This window comes from Herpailurus yagouaroundi, unplaced genomic scaffold (assembly GCF_014898765.1).
Source record: "Herpailurus yagouaroundi ecotype Mexico unplaced genomic scaffold, PumYag 139, whole genome shotgun sequence".
In the NCBI taxonomy this organism is placed as follows: Eukaryota; Metazoa; Chordata; class Mammalia; order Carnivora; family Felidae; genus Herpailurus; species Herpailurus yagouaroundi.
Genome location: NW_024412394.1, coordinates 34776236 through 34800436, shown reverse-complemented (window position 1 = coordinate 34800436; position 24201 = coordinate 34776236). Strand labels below are relative to the sequence as shown.

The 24201-nt window shown below is 40.4% G+C and overlaps 1 protein-coding gene across 5 annotated transcripts in view; it reads right to left on the bottom strand.

Moving 5' to 3' along the window:
• Nucleotides 1-3631: 3631 nt before the first annotated feature.
• The window catches only part of KCNQ5 (potassium voltage-gated channel subfamily Q member 5), a 539817-nt gene continuing 519247 nt past the window's right edge, over nt 3632-24201 (bottom strand). For all 5 annotated transcript variants that reach the window (XM_040473946.1, XM_040473947.1, XM_040473948.1 and 2 more), the window contains 3 exons: nt 11250-11381; nt 9295-9421; nt 3632-8001 (listed from right to left, as the gene is read on the bottom strand). In XM_040473946.1, the coding sequence (XP_040329880.1) occupies nt 7039-8001; nt 9295-9421; nt 11250-11381 (1222 nt within the window). In that variant the 3' untranslated portion in view covers nt 3632-7038. The remainder of the gene's footprint in view (nt 8002-9294; nt 9422-11249; nt 11382-24201) is intronic.

The window sequence follows — 24201 nt, the reverse complement described above, 5'->3', positions numbered from 1 at the left end:
TAATCTCTCAGTGCACTAGTTTTCTCATCTAATAGTAACTACCTATAACTATATAGTATGACAAAAAATATATATATTTATTATATTTTATATTGTATATAATATATATTTTGCCTAAATTTTTTCTTCCAATAGAACTATGATTTTGTGGGTCCCTTCTCCCTAGTTCCAAAAGGGGAGTTGTGATTGGCTCAAGCCAATCAGGGAAGATACTTGGTGACTGTTACCAGCCTCAAGAATTAACTCAGGAAACAACAGATGTTGGTGAGGATGCAGAGAAAGGGGAACACTTTTGCACTGTTGGTAGGAAAGCAAACTGGTGCAGCCACTCTGATAAACAGTATGGAGCTTCCCCCCAAAATTAAAAATAGAACTACTCTATGACCCAGCAATTATACTATTAGGTATTTATCCCAAGGATTCAAAGATGCTGATTCAAAAGGGCACATGCACCCCGATATTTATAGCAGCCCTATCAAAAATAGCCAAATTATGGAAAGAACCCAAATGTCCATTGACTGATGAATGGGTAAAGAAAATGTGGTGTATATACACAATGGAATATTAGCCATCAAAAAGAATGAAATCTTGCTATATGCAACAACATGGATGGAACTAGAGTGTATTATGCTGAGTGAAATAAGCCGGTTAGAGAAAGACAAATATCATATGATGTCACTCGTATGTGGAATTTAAGAAACAAAACAGATAAACATAGGGGAGGGGAAGAAAAAATAAGATTAAAAAAAAGAGAGGGAAGCAAACTATAGAGACTCTTAACTACAGAGAACAAACTGAGGGTTGCTGGAGAGGGGATGGGCTACGTGGGTGATGGGCAGTAAGGAGGGCACTTGTTGGGATGAGCGCTGGGTGTTACATGTAAGTGATGAATCACTAAATTCTACTCTGGAAACCAATATTACACTATATGTTAACTAACTTGGATTTAAATAAAACAAAGCAAAACACAAAAAAGGGAATGAACATGTGACCTGCTTTAGGTTGATCAAGTGTCAGGAAAGGATTTGTATTCCATGGTGAGTGGCAGGCTCCCCACCTCCTCCCCTTTCCTGTTGGCTGTGATTAAGGGTGTGTGTGGCAGCAGTTGCCTCTGGCAGCCATCATGTGGACAAGAGAAGAATCATCAATACTATCCTGATGAGGAAGACAGTAGAGATAGAAACGTTGAACCTGGAACCTTGAAGATGTAATTGGGCAAACTGTATTATGCCATCCTACCTCTGGACTTCAACTGTGTTAGATAATAAAATGTTCTTATATATATTTTTAAAGTTAAAAAAAAAAGTTTTTATTTATTTATTTTTGAGAGAGAGAGAACGTGTACAAGCAGAGGAGGATGCAGAGAGAGAGGAGGACAGAGGATCTGCAGCAGGCTCTGCATGCACAGCAGAGAGCCTGATGTGGGGCTCGAACTCACGAACCGTGAGATCATGACCTGAGCTGAAGGCAGATACTCAACCAACTGAGCCACCCAGCCACCCCAAAAATGTTCTTTATACAAAATGTATTTAAGGTTGTTTCATCCAGAGTGTTCCTGGATATATTACCCGTGGTAATGTGGTAAGGATTATATGGCTTCACACTGTCAGCACAGTGCCCAACATGGGACTTGAACCCACGAATGTGAGAGCATGACCTAAGCCGAAATCAAGAGTCATAGCTTAACCAACTGAGCCACCCAGGCGTCTCTGGTGTGATGTCTTCATGGCTCACATGAGAGCAAGTGGCAATAAGGGGACACATGAATACTTCATTACCTGGGGTCACAGGGATGAGCAGGGATTGGCAATCCAGGAAGGAAGTCACACTAATGTAGGCAAAGGAAGAAGAAGCAAATAATGGAGAGATGAGCATCGCTAAAAATAAGAAAAAAATGCATGTGGTTGAAAAAGTAGGTGTAGGTGTTGTGGCAGGATATGAGAATGCTAGGATCGTGATGTCTCTCCTAGAGAACACCAGACTTAAAATTATGATAGACATGAAGTGAATCATGGGCAAAGAGAAGTAAGTCATACCAGTGTACCTCTGGATTTTCTATTTATTTGAACAAAAACATTTTGCCATTTACCAGTTTTGTGGTGTTGTAATTTCCATGGCAGTGCATAAATCTATAGTTTACACACAATACATCTGACAAATTTCTGCTTTGAAATGTATAATTTGCAATTAGGTGTGCTAGAAAGTGAAGCCTTGTTATAATTAAAATTAAATTGTTTTTGAAAACAATTTTTACTTGCATCACATTTTTGAAGCAGTGAAAGCCACATTAATAAAAGTTTCCAAGGTCTGGGAACCTATTTTTTTTTTAATGTTTATTTATTTATTTATTTTGAGAGAGAGAGAGAGAGAGAGAGCAGGAGAGGGGCAAAGAGAGAGGGAGAGAGAGACAAGATCCCAAGCAGGTTCGGCACTACCAGTGCAGAGCCCAGTGTGGGGCTCAAACTCACAAACCGTGATATCATGACCTGAGCAGAAATCAAGAGTTGGATCCTTCACTGAATGAGCCATGCAGGTGTCCCTGGGAACCTGTTTTTGTCTATGGTTAAGATACAGTATTTGTTGGAAGTATAATTTTGCTTTTAAATGGTGGGGGTGAAAGGTAGTGCTAAACAAGTTCAAACGTGTTTGGAAGTGATTTACACTTTTAAGTTGGTCAAGCAGGCATGTTCCGTACACAGTTTTATTTTCACTCATCTCTAGAAGGTAGTAGAATAGGCATAGACGTGCTTGGTCTCATTAGAGCCGTGGTGGGAAGTCCCCTCACTTTGCTCTGTGGGATAACACTCCTTCTTCCTTCTTCCTCCTGTCTCAAATGCTTCTGTTAGAGCTTTGTTACCTTGTAGTCCAGAGTCCTAACCTTCAGAGCTTCCTTTAAAATAATTCCGCTGGAATTAATCATGGATACTTAGTGCAAAATTCCTATGAGAATAGAAGGAATGGGCTATTTTATTTATTTATTTATTTATTTAATATAATTTATTGTCAAATTGGCTTCCATACAACACCCAATGTTCATCCCAACAAGTGCCCTCCTCAATGCCCATCCCCCACTTTCAAGTCCTTCTTTGGTATGGTGTTGCTGGCTAGATGCTAAAAATGGTAATTCTGGGTAGCCAGGGGCTGCAGCTTTGGGCACCTGCCTGGTCTCCCAGTGATTTCCTGTCACTTGTTTAGCAAACCCTTTTATTAGAGTTAATACAAAGCACATGTGACATGTGTCTAGTTAATACACAAGCACTGCTTACCTGAATTTTGATCAATATCAAATTAATTTTTCTTATTTTTTATTTTTATTTTTTAAGTAGGCTTCACACCCAGTGCCAAGCCCAACATAGGGCTTGAACTCATGATCTCAGGATCAAGACCTGAACTGAGCTAAGAGTCAGATGCTCAATCGACTGAGCCACCCAGGCGCCCCTCATTTTCTTATGATACACCCTCAAAAACATTTGCAAATCTCCCCCTCCCCAAATTACCAATGGTTTCTTCACTCACATTGCAGAAAGGGAACTTTTATATTTCAGTCCAAAATCTGTACACACCCCATTTGGTTCACTGGGCCCAGTGAGTTCAGAACCAACCGGTTAGTTCCAGATAAAAACAGTCACGCTAACTGTTTATAGACATATTTTTAATGTTTTACTTTAAAACAAATGATCCCAGTAAAAGAGAGCAAAGGAAAGTACATTTCAATGATAGCTTGAGATGGGTATGATGTTCCTGATTTATTTGTTTTCAGGAACAGATGACTGTATTGTCATACTTGACTTTTAGAACTGCTCACTTAAAATGCACATAATTATATTAAGTTTCTCTTACAAAAACACAACCATGTCATTTAAGGCAAAAAATATCAGCTTCTGGGGAGATACATTAATGTTTATGACATTTTCTCAGTCTGGTTGAATGAAGTGATCCGTTAATTTAGTTGCTCAGATTTCATCCTTTCTTGTAGTTTTGCTTTGCAAATGGGCATGAGAATTAGTCACTTTGTGCCTGATTTCCTCCTATTAGACTTGTTTCACCTGCAAATTATGAACTTTCAGAATCACTGAGTCAATGGGAGGTGAGAAAGGCACCTTTGAACAGGAGATAAAGACTTAAAAACTCAATAAAGTGTCTTACTTAAAACAAAACTTGCAACCTACAGATATTAATTTAGTTGAACAAAATGCAAACATTTAGACCAGACACAGCAATATTTTTAGTCAACCTCATAGAAGGGATGTTTGCTAGTGCGTGTTAGCTTCATCAACCCTACATATTGAAGAAGGCAGACAAACTTCTGAGCATGTGACTGCTCAGTGCTCAGCTAAATTGTGCTTCAAGACACCATTTGGCATGGACCAATGGGACTTTGCTAAGTGTAAATGGGAGACCCCTCTCAACTCCGTAGCACAACAGACAAAACCCTACAGTTTGCATATAGCACGACTATCTTTTAACATCCAACAGTTTTTGTGCTAGAGTAAGATAGACACAAAATGGTCATGGCTTCAATGTATAAAAGTTTTTCACATCATGGTTTATCACATTTTGCTACGATTAAGACCTCAGTGATGCATTTAGGGTTTGTTTCTGAATCTTCAGTCTTCAGCAATGCTGGATGAATACTGTGTGTGAAGCCTAAAGAGGCCTAAGGAGGGGTCCCCAATACATTCAGAATTCCTGCTGCCAGTGGGGTTCGACCCAGGACAGAGTATGTCCAGGAATCAGTGCTACCTGAAAGTTGCTGCCTCCCTCCTCTTCCTCGACTGATATTTGGAGAGAGCCTGCAGAGTGCATGGCAGGTGTCTGGCTTTAGGTCAGAGGAATGGTGTGTGTGTGGGTGTGTGTGTGTGTGCACGCGCGCGTGTGTGTCCAACCTCTTTGGGAGAGTGTGTCGCAACTTCAGGTTGAGGAGAGACATAGTAGGTGAAAAACTTCATTTAATAATTTACTAAAATTCTGTGCTTCAAAAATGAAAATAATTGCTTTAAAAGCTTGATAAAATCTTTTTTAACTGGAGTGTAGAATTGAGACCCTAACTTCTGTATGTCTCCAGCAGCCAAGAAGATTCTGAATGATACACTCCAGGGGAGGATGCTAGAATCCAGGTGGGTTGAGAAGAAAAAGCTTTTAAAATTTCAGTGCTTATCAAAAGGGGCAAGGGTTTTAAAAGGTTGAGAAGCCTATTTGAGGAAGAGCAGAGAAGTCGCTTACTTGGGGATGGAGACTGGGTAAGGCCTGGTGAAGTTCAGGAGCAAAATAGTGGCAGGGAATTGGTAAGTTATTGGAGAGGAAGAGTAGGAGAGTCAGGGGTGGAGAAAGCCAGTTGGGGAAGACAGTTGGGAAGGACTGGTGGATTTCAGGGCCTCCTCCTGCCTTTGGACAGCCAGTGCTATCCCTGCTTTGTCTTCCTGGCTGATGAAAGTTTTTTGGAGGAGCATTATCTGCCAAGGAAAAAAACTCTTCCTTTCATAAGTCCTTCTGTGGCTGGAGTTTAACTGAACTGAAGTGCTCTCTGGCTTCTCCTTGCTTTTTTTAATGCCATTACATTGGCTGAAGTTCTGAGACAGCTAGAGAGGTTTCCAACAAGCAGTCAGCGTGGCTTGCTTTTCTCTTAAATGCATCTTTCACTTTGTTTCCCTTGGGTTCTTGCTGCTGCGGCTATATGATTAAGTGTTTTGATTTGCAGACCCAGCCAGGAGTACCTGGCTTCTAACTATAAATGTATATACCAGAAACGGAACCAATAATTATAGATTTGGGGCAACATTCTTGGGGGAGAATAGAAAATGTTTGCTACAGTATAAAAAGTAAAGGAAGTTTAGTTATAGCCTTCCGTATGCAAAATGTATTACATAATAGCAAAAAACATTCAGGGCGTATTAAAAAATAAATACCTTGCAAAATTCTCTGTTTATATATAAGACGAAGGGATGTTTAGGTAGTTGAGATTCCCTAGTAATATTCATTTTCTAAAAAGATCAAGTTCTTCTGTTTTGGTTTGTTTTTCTCCCTCTCTTTACCCTCTGAGGGTGAGGCTATTTTCATTAACTTCACCCACTTCCTGGTGTTGTGTCTGGATTCTTTTCAAGCCTTTCCCGTTTCAGTCTCACTCCAATGTCTAATTCCCCAGGATCCTGCCTGTCAATTCGGCGGGAATGGTTTCTGACACTACAGCAAGCCGGAGGTGGCGCCATTGCAGAGAGATCAGCCCAGCCGCACTGGTCCTTCTACTCATCCGTATTGTATTCGCTTGTGTAGAAGTCGACCACTTATAAAGGTGATTTAGCCATCGAGGAATACCTTCCCATGAACTCACATGTATCAAATAGTCTATTTGCCCCACTGGCCCTGAATTTCATTATTTGCACACTTTCTAACTGAAGAACATTCTCGTCCTAAAGAACAACATGAAAATGATGTGCAAAATTGCTTGCCACAGCGTTAAATCACCAAAAGCACACAGATTGACATTCAAATTACATTAATAATAAAATGACTGGATAGGAATGGGTTGGTAAATATATCTTGAAATAAGCAGCCGTTTCTATTATTATTCCCAAGTTCTGCTTTCCTTGATACCTTGTTAGCAGCGGTTGATGGTAGCCATTGTGTTTACATATACATTATGGCCTAATTTTGAAAATGTATTTTGTATTTAATCACAAAGCAGAAACGCCTGAAATTTGAAGTTGTTTACTCCCATAATTTTAAAACACAGAGTCAAATCTTCTAAATGACCTAATCTTGACATTGTCACACACCCCAAAGCATTAGCAGTGTTTGGTTTCTCAGGATTTTTAACTCAAGGTACATTACTAAATGAGTGGGTTAATGTTGATGTACCTTGGAATTTCAGCCATCCCTAACATGCATTTTCATGCAATTAAAAGATAACGGGCTTATAAACTTTCTTTCGTGTTCTTCCTGATTCTTGCAATTTCAACTTTTTAGAAGGGCTTTCGAAATAGTTCATGCAATGATATGTCTGGCTAAAGGAACTGCTATGCTAGAAGGAAAACGAAGAACTTATTTCAGTTTGACATGAGGCAAGCTGAGGGCTTCTGTACTTTCTCCTGCCTTACAAATGCTCTGAGATGATCGTGACCTTCCAGTCCTTAGAGAGTCTGACGCAAAAGCAGTTTCCCTGGCAGGCTGCGGCACAGCGTCAAACGTGTCTGTCTCAGTCTCTTCAGGACCCACCTCTTCATCAGTTATAAACAATTTGGATTCCCTCCATTTGGGGTAAAAATCCTGGCTGCCTCTGGAGCCACTTGACTCACTTCCAGAAAGCTGTATATTCAGTTCCTCCGTTGACCTGATCAGGTTTTGCACTGACAGGGATTTGCCCAAGTCCTTGGGCACCACGGGGTGGACAGATAACAGAGTTTCTCCTCCCATATCAAAGCTTTTCCTTAGAGAACGGTCCTTGGTCAGATTTGACTGTGCAACCTGAACATTTTCCTTGGAGGCAACAAGGCAGGTGGTGACATCAGAAATGCTTTCCTGTAAGCCTGCGGGGTTTGGGTGCAGGGTTTCTGGCCTGGGTAGATGCTTGATGGCTGGGAGAGGAGGCGGGATCTGTAAAGTTGTTGGGGCTGCTGGCTTGGGTGCCACATTTATTTGGTTTGCAATGTTGTTGGCGGCTGCCACTGCAGAGCCATCACTTTGACTCATTGGCACCTGTGTTGCTTGACTGTGCATAGTAGGGCTAAGCGCATAGAAAGTCTGAGCACTGAACTCATTTGGCGTCAGAATGAACTGCAGGCCTCGAGAGATGTTGGCACTAGCTGATCTGGATAAGCAGCCACTGTTCTGTGCGGAACTGGACAGGTCTTTGCTATCCACAGGGCTTTGATAGTCAGATGTCTGTTCACATTCAAAAGGTGGGATCTGGAATGAGGCCAAAGTGAGGGCAGAGGCAGAACCTTTCCGGAGGACCTGTTGATATATATCTAGTAGGCAGTCCAGCTTGGACTCGATGGACTGCACCTAAAAATGGGGAAAATGGTTACATATGAGTATAACCTGTCATAAGAATGGGCTTCATTTCTAGAATTAAAAAGTGCACTCAGGGTGTTTCAATACAGTTAAATATTGAGTATAATGTACGTCAGCAGTGGTGGGAGCAAGGGATGATTTCAGAGGAGAGGTATGATTTGGCTTCTACATAATCTCTACCAAGACCCACCCCCTTAACTCTTTAAAATGGACAACTGATGTTCTCAAAAAACATATAAGCACTGTAAGAAAGCAACTTCAAGACTCCCAGCCCAATCAAGCTGCCTTTGGCTAAGCCTCCTCCAAGAAATCATTCTGGGACTCTACTGCAGTCTGGTCAGTAATGAAAGCGAGACCTTAAATATCAATGTAGGTGATTCCAAATTTAAAAATAAAGGTACCAGGGGGCAAAGCATAAGAGACTCTTAAATATAGAGAACAAACAGAGGGTTGCTGGAGGGGTTGTGGGAGGGGGATGGGCTAAATGGGTAAGGGGCATTAAGGAATCTACCCCTCAAGTCATTGCTGCACTATATGCTAACTAACTTGGATGTAAATTAAAATACATAAATAAATAAAAATAAAGGGATAAAATGCTTCAGAATTAATACTTGAAATATTTTTGATTAGACTGGGGAGCAGTCTGATTTCTGGACAGTTGTCTGTTTTTAAAGTTTTTAATTTTCATTCCAGTATAGTTAAGATACAGTGTTATATTAGTTTTAAGTGAACAATGTAGTGATTCTGCAATTCCATACATTACTCAGTGCTCATCATAAGTGTACTCTTTAATCCCCATCATCTATTTCGCCCCTCCCCCCCCCCAACCCCCTGCAGGCCACCATAAATAACCATCAGTTTGTTCTCTATAGTTAGTTAAGAGTCTGTTTCTTGGTTTGGACGATTATCTTTGTATGAGAAGATACAGCTTCAGGGTTAGCAACTTTCAATGTAGCATGATAGTTACAATGAGGTTTTGTTCTGTTTTTTAAAGAGTGAAAAAGATAACCACCAAAACACAAATGAAAAATAGATCTTTGTTATTTTACTGTTGAAAATCTATAGTTGCCTCAAGTATTAATTGATGAGATGAAATTTTTTATTCCTTATGTGGAAATCCAAGTGTTTTCGAGAACACTGTCTATGCACAAAAGATGTAATTTCACTCACTCTTTCTTGGTTTTATGTCTTTAAAATACATTAATCACTAAAATACATCTAATTGCCAACATTTTGATTAAAAATATTCTGACTTAAAAGTTAACCAGTGTAGTTGAACCGTACCTGTTTTTCAACCTTGACCACACGGCCGAGCATACTGAGATCATCAGTGGTCTCATGTTCTGCTGTTATTTTCTCTCGGCTCTTTTTATCTGATGTGATTTGCCCTTTTCCAAGAATTTGGTCGACACTATCAAGGAAAGAGGAGATCTGATTATAAATGCTGAAGGTGGAGATTGCCCTAGGCCAGAATGAAGTGTTTTGAAAAGAAAAATTAAAGATGATTATCTTTAATTTATGTAAGATGAAATAAAAATGATCTTGTTCCAGTTGATGTGCTTATTTTCTTAACATGAGAATTACACATGAGATTAATTTTTTCATTACTCCGGTCGGTGATGAAGTCACTTATGGGCTATCTTCTGGAGGCAAAATTGTCCTAAACTACAAGATAACTTGTCTGTTTCCATCTCTGACCAGGCATTTCCTGAATTTGCTGAAAAAATGACAAAATCATACTTATGATTATTTCATGTTAATAGAACAGATTATTTAGTACATCTTATATGTGAGAGATAGGCAGATAAGAAAGTGATCACCTCCATCTTTTGGAATTCTTGTTGGGGAATATACACTGCATGAGCTGGAAATGTAAAGATTAGTTCTACAAATTCTGTAGCATTTCAACTTTATAAAAATGCTTGGAGCCACAGATAGTACTATTAAAGGACTTGGAAGACCATGGCCACACAGGCAGAGATTGTAACATGACTACAGAATGAATTAAAACAATTTCCAAGGAGACTTGATCAACTGAAATGGGGATTATTGTCTTCTTTTGTGTGTGTGTTAGAACTGAATTATCAGGAGTACTGACTCAACATTCCTGTTTGCTTTGTCTGCCTAGAAATACAGGCAGTGCCTACCTTCTGTCATATCTAATCTATTATACTGCAAGCTCTGCAAGGACTAAGTCATTATTTTATTAATCTCTGAATGTCCACAGTGCCTGGCACACATTCAGGACTCAATAATTGTCTGCTGGATGAATGAATGAGTGAATGAATGAATGAACAGATTATGATTCCTATAATTGATGAACAGGCGTTTTAGTAAGGGCGCATTATATCCCACTGGGCTAAGTGTGCTGTGGGATAAAAACAAATGTTTAAGACTCTCTCCTTGTGTTTTAAGAACTCTTCAAACACAAACACCAGTAATTTGTGCCTGAGAGTGAAGCAAGACTCTTAAAAAACTGAGTTGACTGAACATTCTGGCTTCAAGATAACACAATCAAATGTGGTTGGAGGAACATATTGAACTCATTTCTTTTAATCACTCACTAAGATGCTCACCGGAGACATAGTGTGTACCTAGCACTGTACAGGACACTAAAGAAGAGAAAGGCCCAGTCTTAGTCATGAACAAGAGGAATAAACTTGCCTCCAGGAAACAACATGGGAACCAACCCCTTGTTTTTCAGTCCCAATTCTCTAGCACAGTATACCGAGATTATGAGTGTTTCTATGCTCTGTAGTAGTTCTCAATGCTGTAGGAGGTCAGAGAAGGGAAAGGTCTGGTTTTGTGGGCCAGATAGTCAGGTCAAGTTTAATGAAGGAGAAAGACTACTTATTCTTGAAGGATGGTTAGGATTTAGAGAATAACAAAACAACAATAGCAGCAATTATTCAAATGACATCAGCAACAGCCATTAACATTTATTGAGCATTTAGTTAATGTGTATTAATTCATTCAATCCTCATGACAACCCTATGAAGCAAGCACTAACATGAGTCCCATTTGTACAGATGAGGAAACTGAGATACTGTATACTGTCGTTGGAGGCTTTTAATGCCTGATTTACAGCCTTCAATAAAAATCTATGTTAAAAGAAAAGGTGCAGTTATCCATGAAAATGAATTAGAAATATGAGATTCAAGAGTTTTCTCTACAAAAAGTTCTTCTCAGATAGTTTTTATCCCTATTCCTTCACAACAAATCTCATTTCTATTGCTTACCGTGTTTGGAGACTTTTAATTCTACACAACATGTCTAGATGACCAGCAGAATATTGTTCAATGACATCTTTTACATCATATGGGCGTAATGTTTCCTTAAACTTCCGTTTTGCAACATGAAATTTCATAATCCTGTAAAAGCAACATATTCCATATTAATCTCCATAACTTTGCTAAAAGAAGTTACCCAAATAGCTTGCTAGTAAACATGAGAAACTCTGGGGAAAAAAAAGTCATGCATCAAATTATTTTAGGCTCCTCCAGAAATGCAACATAAAAGTCCAAGATTATAGTAGGCAATTTAAGAATATCTCATGGGATGCACACATTGAGAGTAGAAAAACACACAAAAAGAGACTTAATACTAAGTGTTATACCTTTCCAGTGTTCACTGAAACCTCAAATTAAAATCAAAGTTAAAATGCAATCCTGCCTTTCCTATGTGATCCTCGGAAGTCTAAGAAATAACACACTGCATTCCTTAAAAAATATAAAGTTGTTAAAATGGTCTTTTGTGTACCTATATGAAATTTCAGATGCAGATGCGTCTGCAAAACTCTCTTATTCTCTCTAGAGAAATGTACCTTTGTATAGACATTTTTGAAAATTCTGTTTCATAAATTACTTTTGCAGAATGCTGCTCCATTAGGCAGCCACGTTCCTTTTGTTTCAGACATAACACACATCCACTGAGCTTGGAGATCTAAGATTTCAGAACCAGAGATCTCTTTTATTACAGTGCTTCCCCCAACATGGACCTTTGTTTTAAAACAATGTTTCATCAATAAATCCCATGATGCCATAATAGCCAAGTTGCCTAAGATAACCAGTTACTGCAATAACTTGATATTATTCCCAAAGAAATCAAAGAAGCATAACATTTTAATGAGTCTGTGCAGCCTTATTGCAGGTAAATGTTAAGCCTGCCAGTGTTTTTTCAACCATTAAATGGCTCATAGACTCCCGTTATCACACTCATGGATCCCAGGCTGGGAATTAGTCAATTAGGCTCTGCAAACCAAAATTTGTTGTCCCCCGGTGGAAAGTGGGAAGATTGGGAATAAATGTAGGATTTAAACAGAAAATACTCATTACCTACCCTGATAGCTGATTGCAAGGAATCCAAATTGTTTTACTGGTTAAAAAGCCCAAACTCTTTCTTGTAATTGTATTATTAACTTCAAATTAATTGCACACTAATTATTCTGGAATCATTTATCATAATATTCTTTCTCCCTCTCTCTACCACATTTTCTCCAACAAGCTCTTTTTTATTCAGGGTTTTTTGGTCTGTTTTTATTTGCAAAAATATGTAAGCAAAGTTATTCACAGGAAAGTAAAGGAAATATTTTTTGTTTTCATTTTTTTAATTTTGTTTATTTTTTTAAATGTTTATTTTTGAGGGAGAGAGAGACAGAGCGTGAGTGGGGGAGGGGCAGAGAGAGAGGGGGACACAGAATCCCAAGCAGGCTCCAGGCTCTGAGCTGTCAGCACAGGGCCTGATGTGTGGCTTGAACTCACAAGCTGTGAGATCATGACCTGAGCCGAAGATGGATGCTTAACCGGCTGGGCCACCCAGGTGGCCCAAGGAAATCTTTTTTAATTTAACCTCTTAGTATTTAGATTTAGTTCTTTTTTTTTTTTTTAACCAAATTTGGTTGGGGTTCAGTCTCCTATATTAAAAAATGGAGAAAAAATAGTGAAATATGTACTCTCTGAAATTTTTGGCCGTAATTATTTTTAAAATACCTGTTTCCCCACACTAAATTGTCAGCTACATGAAAGCAGGGCTGGGTCTCTTTTACACAATGGTCAGTGGTCAATAAGTGTTAGCTATTGTTACTACCAGTACTTCTACTATGACTGTTACTACTACCATTTTTCTTCAGCATTGTGTTCTCAGAGCTTTGCACAGCTCCTGATACACAGTAGAAAGAAATATTTGTTGAATAAGAGAAGAAAGGAAAGAAAGAGAAAAAGAAAATATCTGTGAATCTGGCTAATATTAAGGATTAATATTAAGGATAAAACTGAAAGAAAAGCTAAGCCAAAGCCCAGACACTTCTTTACTTAATGTCAGAGTAGCTAATGGCACCTGGGTGGGTGGGAAGAAGGGAAAAATCATTCTTACACAACCTAGGTGGTTTTTAGGTGTTGTTGTTTGTGTTTTCAATAACACTACCGCTTGTTATGTGAAGTACTTTAGATGTCTTGTCTTCAAGAGCACTTAAGATATTTTTATTTCCCTGGGAATGCAAGCTGGTGCAGCCACTCTGGAAAATAGTATGGAGGTTCCTCAAAAAGGTAACAATAGAACTACCCTATGACCCAGCAATTGCACTACTAGGTATTTATCCAAGGGATACAGGCGTGCTGTTTTGAAGGGACACAGGCACCCCAGTGTTTATAGTAGCACCATCAACAATAGCCAAAGTATGGACAGAGCCCAAATGTCCATCGATGGATGAATGGATAAAGAAGATGTGGTATATATATAAAATGGAGTATTACTCAGCAATCAAAAAGAATGAAATCTTGCCATTTGCAGCTATGTGGATGGAACTGGAGGGTATCATGCTAAGTGAAATTAGTCAGTATGAGAAAGACAAATATCATATGACTTCACTCATATGAGGACTTTAAGAGACAAAACAGATGAACATAAGGGAAGGGAAACAAAAATAATATAAAAACAGGGAGGGGGGCAAAACATAAGAGACTCATAAATATGGAGAATAAACAGGGTTACTGGAGGGATTGTGGGAGGGGGATGGGCTAAATGGGTAAGGGGCACTGAGGAATCTACTCCTGAAATCATTGTTGCACTATATGCTAACTAATTTGGATGTAAATTTTAAAAAATAAAATAAAAAAAAAAGATATTTTTATTTAATTTCCCTGGGTGCCTGGGTGGCTCAGTTGGTTAAGCCTCTGACTCTTGACTTTGGCTCAGGTCATGATCTCACAGCTTCGTGGGTTCCAGCCCTGCATCAGGTTCTTTGCTGACAGCATTGAGCCTGCTTGGGATTCCCTCTCTCTCTCTCTCTCTCTCTCTCTCTCTCTGCCCCTCTACTGCTCTCTCTTTGTCTCTCAGAAATAAATAAATAAACATTAAAAAAATAAAAAGAAAAGATATTCTTATTTCCCTTTCGTATTTAGGGAAACTGAGATTCAAAGACTTGTCCCTACACAAGCAACCAGTATGAGGCAAAGCCAGGATTCCACCCAGAGCTGTCTGTTCTCACCTTTATATCACCTCCTGGTTTCCCATGGCATAAATTCTGGAGATGTTGAAAAGGTTGGCTGGGATCTTTGGCAATTTTTCTTGGCTATAGTGGTAGAAACCACCCTACACGCAGAGGGACAAGCTTTGGCATGAGTTAGTGTGTTCCCACTGACTGTAGCTCAGGCATTTGTGGCCTGTGGCATGGCTGCCCAGCGGTGGACCCACATGTCTCCAAACTGAATGATCTGTTTTGTCCTAATGGGAGCCTGCCCTTGTTTTTTGTAGGGAGTTGTGTGAATTCTCTATGGTAATTTGTCTCAGAGTTGAATGTTGCTTTTCTCTTTACCTTTCACAAATATTTTAACAGAAGAACAATTTGAAAGTATTCAACAGACAGTGTTACACTCTAGCCCTTAGTCATATTTTAAGCAGATCATAGATCATTTTATTTACATAATTTACCATTTATAAGCTAGTCAGATTAAAAGAAAATTCATTGTTAATAATTTTGATCAATATTTATAATTTGGATTTGTACTATTTGCCCATTTCCGTGGTATAAATACTCCTACCATACTTCACTTCGAGCTATCAATGTGACATCATTTGAATAAGAAATTGGGAAGAGATGTACAATATTATATCATTAATCGTATTTACACCACAGAGACACAATAAATGTGTATAACTCAAGAACAGAGAGAGTAATATGTTGTAAAATGATTAGGAAGTAGTGAGTGTTGAATGTGTATTGCTTTTGTTTTTAATATAATTTATTTTATTGTGAGTTTATACAGTTTACTTTTTCATAATGACTGTATTTAACAACCAGCAAAATTCCTAAAAATGGAACAATCAGCTCCTGAAAGTCAGTACAAGCTGGCTCCAGTCCATCCCTGCATATATCCCTCCTTTTCAAATAATTGAAATAATATTATTAATCCAATTTTTAATTCCTAAACATGAAACTAGGCAAATCTGTAAGTAAAGCATTGGAGGGAAAGCGATTCCCCCAAGGAATGATACAATGTGTAGCCTATTAAGAACTTTAACATTGACTCAGCTTTGCATAAGCATCATGTGGCCCTACTGAAACACTACAGAAGACAATCAACCTCCCGTCTAGGACTGCTAAGCATTTACTAGGGCATCAGTGAGTGTGACAAAACCATTGTACCTATTAAGGATTAGGCTTTCTATTATAGAAACAAATAGATTTTCTTTTAACAATTTTAATTAATTAATTAATTAATTAATTTTTATTTTAGAGAGAGAGAGACCACATGTGCAAGGGAGAGGGCCAGAGGGGGAGAGAGAGAGAATCACAAGCAGGCTCTACATTCAGCATGGAGCTTGACATGGGGCTCCATGTGGGGCTCCATGTGGGGCTTGATCTCATGAGCTTGGGACCATAACCTGAGCCTAAATCAAGAGTCAGATGCTCAAACAAGTCACACAGGTGCCCCTATTTTATTTGATTTTTTAAGTAATCTATACACCCAACATGGGGCTCAAACCCACAACCCTGAGATCAAGAGTCACATGCTCCACTGATTGAGCCAGCTGTGCACCCCTGGACAACAAATAGATTTTCTTAACCATCTTTGTTGTAGGTTGAAAGTGAAAACATTGAAGAGGTCTAAGGTGAGATATGAAAATTCAAAATCGGGCAATATGTTTTATAAATGTGGAGGGAATGTTTAATAGCATACATATTTTGGAAACCAGTAATTTATATGAAGGATGCTGACATTCATTTTGCCTTTGTTAAGGACAGACCAAGTATGTACTAATAGCTCCCAAAGCTGTCCCCTCCTTTTGATTTGCAATACTGTAACCTTGAAAGAATAAATCTTTCACAGTGAAAGTAAGAACATCTTTCCCCCTTCCTAAGATCCTTCATTGGTTTTCATGGCCTGTCAAGTAAACATCAAATTCCTTAGTATATCATAATAATGCTGTTTATGGACTGGCCTTTCTTGACTTCTCTCACCCCATCCCCTTCCACTTTACCTTTGGAACTTCAGGTTCCAGCAACAACAACAACAAAAACTTGCAGGGCCACAAAACACCATTCAATCAATTATATACTTCGATTGTTTGTATATGCTATTTCCTCTTCCTGAAATCCTATGATATCTTCAAAAAAATTAAAAAAATATTTATTTATTTTTGAGACAGCATGAGTAAGAGAGAGGCAGAGAGAGAGAGGGGACAGAGGATCTGAAGTGGGCTCCATGCTGACAGCACTGAGTCTGATGTGGGGCTTGAACTCATGAAACATGAGATCATGACCTGAGCTGAAGTCAGATGCTTAACTGACTGAGCCATCCAGGCGCCCCATATGATATCTTTAAGACTCAGCTCTAAAGTCAATTCTCTTATGGAAATTTCTGTGATTCTTCCAAAGTAGTTGGTCACTTGCATATCAACCTCTACTTTAGTACTTAGCACACTGCACTGTAATTATTTGCTTATATATTTGCCTCCTTCCCCAGACTGTATAACGTTCTTGAATCAAGGGTTATTTCCTCTCCCCTTGATAATCCAACATTTGGATTAATGATCATGAGAGGTTTGTTTGTCTAGAAGCTCTACCAAGGAGACTGGGTGGGCCACCCAAGAGAGAAGAGGGTAATGGATGGGGACCTCACACCTTCTCTCTCCACATGATCATCTCTATTCATTCCTCTTTAAGAAGCCTGCCCTCCAGTCCTCCTGGAGTTTTTGTCACCAAAGTGCTCATTTCTCAGGATTCTGTCTTTGTACTCTACCTAAAATGCTAACTGTTCTGGACTCAGCCCAAGCATTGACTTCTCTAGGAAGTCTTTCTTGATCACCTCTATAGGGAAAGATGGTCTTGTTTTGTGCCCTCAAATGCACTGTCCTGTAGCTAAATCTGAGGCACTGTATCTCACCCACTGGACTTTATCAATGTTAGGGCTATGGTTTTTACCCTAATGTCTTGCACAATCCCTGGCAAGTATTAGAGGTTCAACAAAAGCCTGCTGAAGAAATGAATGGGGATCAGCTACTCTAGTTGCTCAAAGTTGTTTACATTGTTTTGTGGCAAGGCAGGCTCTTGTAGAGGTCTTCTTGAAAGAATGCCTTAGAATTAAATTGGAGTTCTTCAGACATATTTCAGGGAGCACAAATCCAGAATTACTCAAAGTGTAGACAAGGGGCAGAAATTTTTTTCTATAAAGGGCCAGATAGTAAGTATTTTATGCTTTATGGGTTGTATGGTTTCTATTGAAACCATTCATCTTGCATTGTGGCATGAGAGCAACTACAGACAATACATAAACAAGTTAAGTGTAGATGTGTTCTAATAAAACTTTATTTACAAAAAACAAACATTGGGTTGGATTTTGGCTCCCCACTGTAGTTTGCTGCCCCATGGTCTAGGTAAGAGAGATGCGGGGAGCAGGAGCAATGAGGAAATGGCTTCAGGCCAGGAATAAACAAAAGCCTGTGCACTGGCCTGGGGAAAAGATGCAGAAGACCTTGGTGGTACCCTACATGCATATAAAGAAGTTTAAAATGTTTTATATATTGCTTGGTAGAAAGGAATGTTTAATCAGGTCATTCTAGAGTAAAATTAGGACTGTTAAGAAACATTTCACAATTAAGATAATAATGCCAAGCAGTAGTTTAAATTATAACCCTATGAGAAGGGTATTATTGTCATCTCCACTTGTAGATAAGGAAACTGAGGCATAGAGAGGTTAATAACTTGCCTGAAGTTAGATAGCTAGTAAATGTGGAATTGGGATTTGAATGAGTTTGGTTCCAGTGCTGAGCTGTTAATCACAATGTTGTACTATTGTCTTAATATTAAGATTTTATATTTTGACACAGAATAACAACAACAACAAAGATCCTTTCATATGATACAGCTCTTTTCACTCACATGTGCCTGGCATGTAGGTTCTCAAAGCTGCTAAGTGAATGGCCTGTTCTTACTGGGCTTGTTGGAAGGTCTTTTGGAGGACCAAAAAAAAAAAAAAAAAAAAAAAAAAAAGACTGAGGAGTAAGTTACACTCTCACTGGCTTCTTTTTTTCATGAGGGTAAATTGCACCACTGGAGCTAATGCAGCAGCAAAGAGCAAAAGCCCTTGAAGTTGGTTTCCTTTGATGCTGTCGGGAACTGAGAAGCTGGCTAGGAGTCTGAGAAAAGGAAACCTCTTGCAAAGCTGACATGCCCTGTAGTACCACTAGAGGGGGAAAAAGATTCATCACAAACTTCATAAACTGGCACCTCGTGTTGAAACTGAAGGAAGTCTGCTCACACAATTTTCTGAGCACGAAGAAATAACTAAAGCAAAGTTAAACTCTGGGTAGAATATATCTATATATACACACACAAACACATGTGCACTTATAAGGAAATGTAGGTGCATTTGTTGTGCTGCCATGAGTTATAAAATCTTGCAAAAGTCTTGTTCCAGTCCTCTAAATCAGGGTAACAACATTGCATATAAATATGCAGAGATAAGAACGATTAGAAACACAAGCGGCAGTGACTGCGGCCGCCACGGAACAGATGGAAGGGCCCGGCTGGCAGCCAAGGCGCGGGCAGGGCAGAGAGGGCTCAGCCGACTGTGAACCGAAGAGGCAGTTTGATTGACTGTAAGGACAGCCGTACTTCCCAAGCTTGGCTGCTCACTGGAACCGGCCGCGAGCTGTAAAAAACGCCCATGCCTGGGTCCCACCTCCGTTGTAATTGATCCAGGGTGTGGTTCAGAGATTTTGTAAAACTCTTCAGGGGATTCTAACGTGCAGCTCAGGTTCAGAGCCTCTGAAATGGAGGTGGGAAGAGGGAGATGGCAGAAAGATTTCCTTGCTCTCTGCCCCCACGCAAAGAAGTGATGGTGGGTGTTGCTAGGTCTTCTTTGTTACACCTGTCATACCCATAAGGCAGAGGGTCAGTGTGCTTTGGCGTCAGGCCTCCAATCAGAACCTGAATGTTTCCTGACCCCCTCCCTGCGTGAGGCCTGAAGTCTCATACAAGGAATAGTTAAGAAGTTCCATTTGTTTTTCGGAAGGGAAAGGGAGTGCCGGGCGACGACTGATTGATTTTCTTTAAGTAAGTTTCGTGGAGCGCCTACCACTGCGTGCTGGGGTGTGTGCTAGGTGCTGGAGGAGCACTGCCTCTGCTGAAAAGGAGCTGGCAGAGGTGAAGGAGGCTCCAGTGATTATCTGTCTCCAGTTTCTTCTCTCTCCAGTCCTGGTGGAGGCAGCAGCCCCCGTGGCCGGGAGCTCTGACAGGATCCAAGAGCCTCATTTGTTCAGAGCCAGAAGCTCTTTACATGAGCTCAGTGTGGCCGCTTCCCTGAGCGATGCCACAAGCGTGTCTGATGCGTGGGATTCAAGAATTCACTCATGGATTCTGTCACTCACCTATCAGACATTTATTGAGTGCCCACCACATGCCAGGCTCTGTGCTGGATGCCAGGCACACAGTGATGAAGAAAATAAATCTTGCTGCTTGAGCACTTCGCGTCTGGTAGGGCAGACTGTGTGTGAGAGCAAGGTGGTGGGAGGTTCAGGCCAGCAGGAGTGCTAACTCAGATTAGTATTAGCGATAGGAAGCAATTTCAGGACACGATAGTCCTTCACCCTTTGTACCTCCACCTCTGGGGATTATATTACCAAATTTTTATTTTCTTAAAAAAATTTTTTTTAATGTTTATTTTTGAGAGAGAGAGAGAGAGAAAGAGAGAGAGAGAGAGAGAGAGGAAGGGGCAGAGAGAGAGGGAGACACAGAATCCAAAGCAGGCTCCAGTCTCCAAGGTCTGAGCTGTCTGCACAGAGCCTGATGGAGGGAAGACTCGAACCCACGAACAGTGAGATCATGACCTGAGCTGAAGTCAGACACTTACCCGACTGAGCCACCCAGGCACCCTATATTACCGAATTTGTCCAGGCCGCACAAATGGCCCCTTATGTTTCCAGATCGTATATTTTTGGCATAGATGTGTGTTTCTCCTGCTGACCCCTTTTCTTACCTGATGTTGACCAGTTGGATTGACTTACTGTACTGATATGCATTCCATATCCCTCTCTTTCCCAGTTTGGATGATTCTACCCCGTGACTTCTGACTCTTCACAAGAAATACAGCATCCATCTGCCTTAAAAGTAAGAGTCCTTGGACTCATTCTTGAAGTGATACAGGGCCTTCTAATTACTGAAACTTCCCCACAGCAACCTCTTTTGCCTTTCAGAGATTGGTCAGGGGATGATGTTGATCATGGAGCAAGTTTGCCACGATAACTAGGTTTGTGGAACCTGAAATTTTGGGTCACTTATTAAAGGCATATGTGTTACCTGTTTGGATGATTTATTAATGTTCCTTCTTTGTTAATACATAAACACGATTTAATAATGCAGATTTACATTTGTGTACACATTAGACTCTGAAAACCTTTCAACATTAGTTATAGAATTATATATCCCAAACTCCTTTACCCTTCTTTCATCTTAGATCAGGCTACTAGCCAGGGAAAGAGCCTCAGGAGTTCCTGGATGGACTGACCAGCACTTCTACACAGTCTATCAGATGTCCTCACTGCAGGGGTAGTCAGGTACCCCATGTGGCTGACTTAGGGATCAGCCACAGGACCAGTTCTGTGGCCACACTGCTGCCACACTGGATGTAGAGTTGTTTTTCTAATGCTTGTTATTATTATGCTTTATATTCAGGATTTGGTGGACTCTCCTACACATTTTATTTATTTATTTATTTATTTTTTTCAACGTTTATTTATTTTTGGGACAGAGAGAGACAGAGCATGAACGGGGGAGGGGCAGAGAGAGAGGGAGACACAGAATCGGAAACAGGCTCCAGGCTCTGAGCCATCAGCCCAGATCCTGACGCGGGGCTCGAACTCACGGACCGTGAGATCGTGACCTGGCTGAAGTCGGACGCTTAACCGACTGCGCCACCCAGGCGCCCCTCATTATTTATTTATTTTTTTTAAAGAGGATAAGAATAGTAGAACTCAAGCAAGAACTTCTAGATTCACGAAAGTCTGCAAATGGTTAACTCTCCTCTTAGGATTTTGTGAGCACTGATCCAGTATTTAAATTTGGGAATTTTGTTTTCCCAGGAGTATAAAATTCTGCAAAAACTTTAAAATATGAAGTGAATAAGTAAATAAATAAAGTACCCATACATGTTGATTGCTCTTGAATATTTTTAGTCATAGCAATGAATGGGAGTTTCAGTTTAAATTATAACCAAATAAAAGGTTAGAAATTAGAGGCTGCAAAGTAAGTGTGTCTTCAGTGAAAACACTAGTTTAATGCAGCCTCAGAGCGAAATGTGGCCACAAGCAATTATCTTCAAAACAGAAACAAACAAAAAGAATATTCCAGGGAATATATTAGCTGATTTTAAAAATACGTGCTAAATGATCCCTAAAATGTTCTTCTAACAGCGTCCTTTACTGTAACATGCCAGAGACTTGGCTGACAAGAATGTCTTAACAGTGACTTGCAAACAAAGACTCATCACCTCTGCTAAAATAGCAGAGATGCTATCAGCAAAATTAAGAACTGGTGATGATTAAACAGCTTGTAGATTTAACAAAAACCCACAACGGCAAACATGTGCCTCTTCTCTATTTGTGGAGTGTTCTTGTCTGAAGGATGGAGTGAGATTTAAGAAGGATTCAGAGATGAGAATGCATTCTAGGGGATGGTCAAGAGAATGGTTCTGTAGCTGCCTTTCAGAATAGGAAGAATGCAAGGGCAAGAAAACTGGAAAACCTTGTCACCCAACCCAGGGTTCCAGAGAGGCCTGATTTGCATAATCACTTGAGAGACTCTGACAAATCATCATGGGTCTTCCCTTTGCTGATCAGATCTGAGCAATTTTAGAAGAGTTGATGAGTCTTTGCTAGTTGCAAAGAAATTCTTGACATTTTATCTAGGTTCTTATTAGAATGAAAGATTCTGATAGATAATTCTAAAAAATGTTTTGCTTACAGTCTGGCTTCCAACCCTTTTGCCATTATTGTTTTTTTTCCCAAAGTCACTGATGACCTCCTGGTTGCCACTTCCAAATGACTTTCTCACACTTTATCATCTTGACCTCTTAGCAGCACTGAACACAGTGGACCTGGGCCTCCTACTCCTAGGCACTGTCTGCTAGCCCATCCTCCGTGGGGCCGCCCCCCCCACACCAGTTTCCCTCAGTCTGGCTTCCTCATTAGTCTTCACCTGAGCCTTCTTCCTTTTGCACCTCCCTACAGGTTTGTGAGCCTTAACTTCTGTGGTGACCATCTTCTGTCTTTACTCCCATACTCTCCTTGGGATGACACTTCTGCAAAACATCTATGTCTGTGCTGATGACTACGAAGTTTGCTCCCATTCCAGAGTTTTCTCTGGGACTTCAGGTCCAGGGCTTCATCTGCCTGAGGGGCCCCACCGTAACTGTGCAAACTCAACAATTGCAACAACGCACCATCTTCCCACAAGCCAGCCTCTGTGTGACTAGCCCCCCAGATGTACCACCCTGATTCCTCCTGCTTTCACTCCGTCTTCTCCAACCAGTAAATCTCCAATCCTGTCATTGTCTCCTGTCCAAAGAGCTCTGGAATCCATCCTTCACGACTGGCTGGCTCAGGCTCCCAGCAGATCCAGGTATTGTAACAACAATGGTCCCCTCTTTCCAATCTGTTCCTTGCACTGTGGTTAGTCATTGTTCTAAGTATTAGAATAAAACACCAGTCTGACAAATTTACATCTGTACTTAGCCTCCATGCCTTCCTGCTTGTTAAAACGGTTCCTGTTCCTCCCTTGAGTCTGACCTCTCCTCCCTATGTTCTCTACCCCCTACCAGCACATATACTTTCTAATGCCATCTTCAGATCTGGTTCTGGGCAACTGCAGTTCCCTCTGCTAAACTCACACCCTTTTCAATAGCCTGGCTGGTACCTACCAAGTCACCAGATCTCTGCTAGAAAACCCCTTCTTTCAGAAAGACTTCCCGAATGCCATCTCGCACATAAGTGCCAACATTCTTTCTGCCCAAATATCCTGGACTTCTATTATTGTAGCAATATGTTGCTCTGCATCATAATTGACTCTGTACTTTTCTGTCAGCCCTTCAAAACTCTAAGCAGGAATCCATTTTTCTTGTTAATGTCTATCCTGGTGTCTGGTGCAAAGTAGAAGCTCTACCTTTTTTTTTTTTTTTTTTTTTGAGTGTAGGATCCTTTGGGAGGAACTAAAGAGTTTATAGTCAGGCCTCTGTGAGGGCAGGGGAGGAAAAGGAGAAATAACTTCTCCCTTTCACAGTCCTTTTCTTGGGAGGGTTCCTGGGAAGGCAGCAAGCTCATCCAGAGGAGGAAGGGGGAGAAATCTACCTGGAACATTGCCTCATGGTTGCGTGGAAAAAATGCCCTTTCAGCCCTGAGTGGTGTTACTCTGAGTGATTCCTCAACATAGGTGGTGAGGACATAACCTCAAGGGGTAACAGCAAGTGCTTCCTGGGGAAGGAGGTGCAGGCAGGCAAGGCTGCAAACATTTGGAAGTTGGGAGCACCCCTCAGAAGAGAGAAAGAAGTGCTCCTCTCCCATGATATACATGGGAGTCGGTCTGGCCTGAGTGGAGGATGGGCAGAGTAGGCAGCATGCTGGGAAGACAGTAAGGAGCGCAGACACTTGGAGGTTAAAATAGCTCTTACGTAGTGCTTCCATGTGCCCAGCACGGTTCTG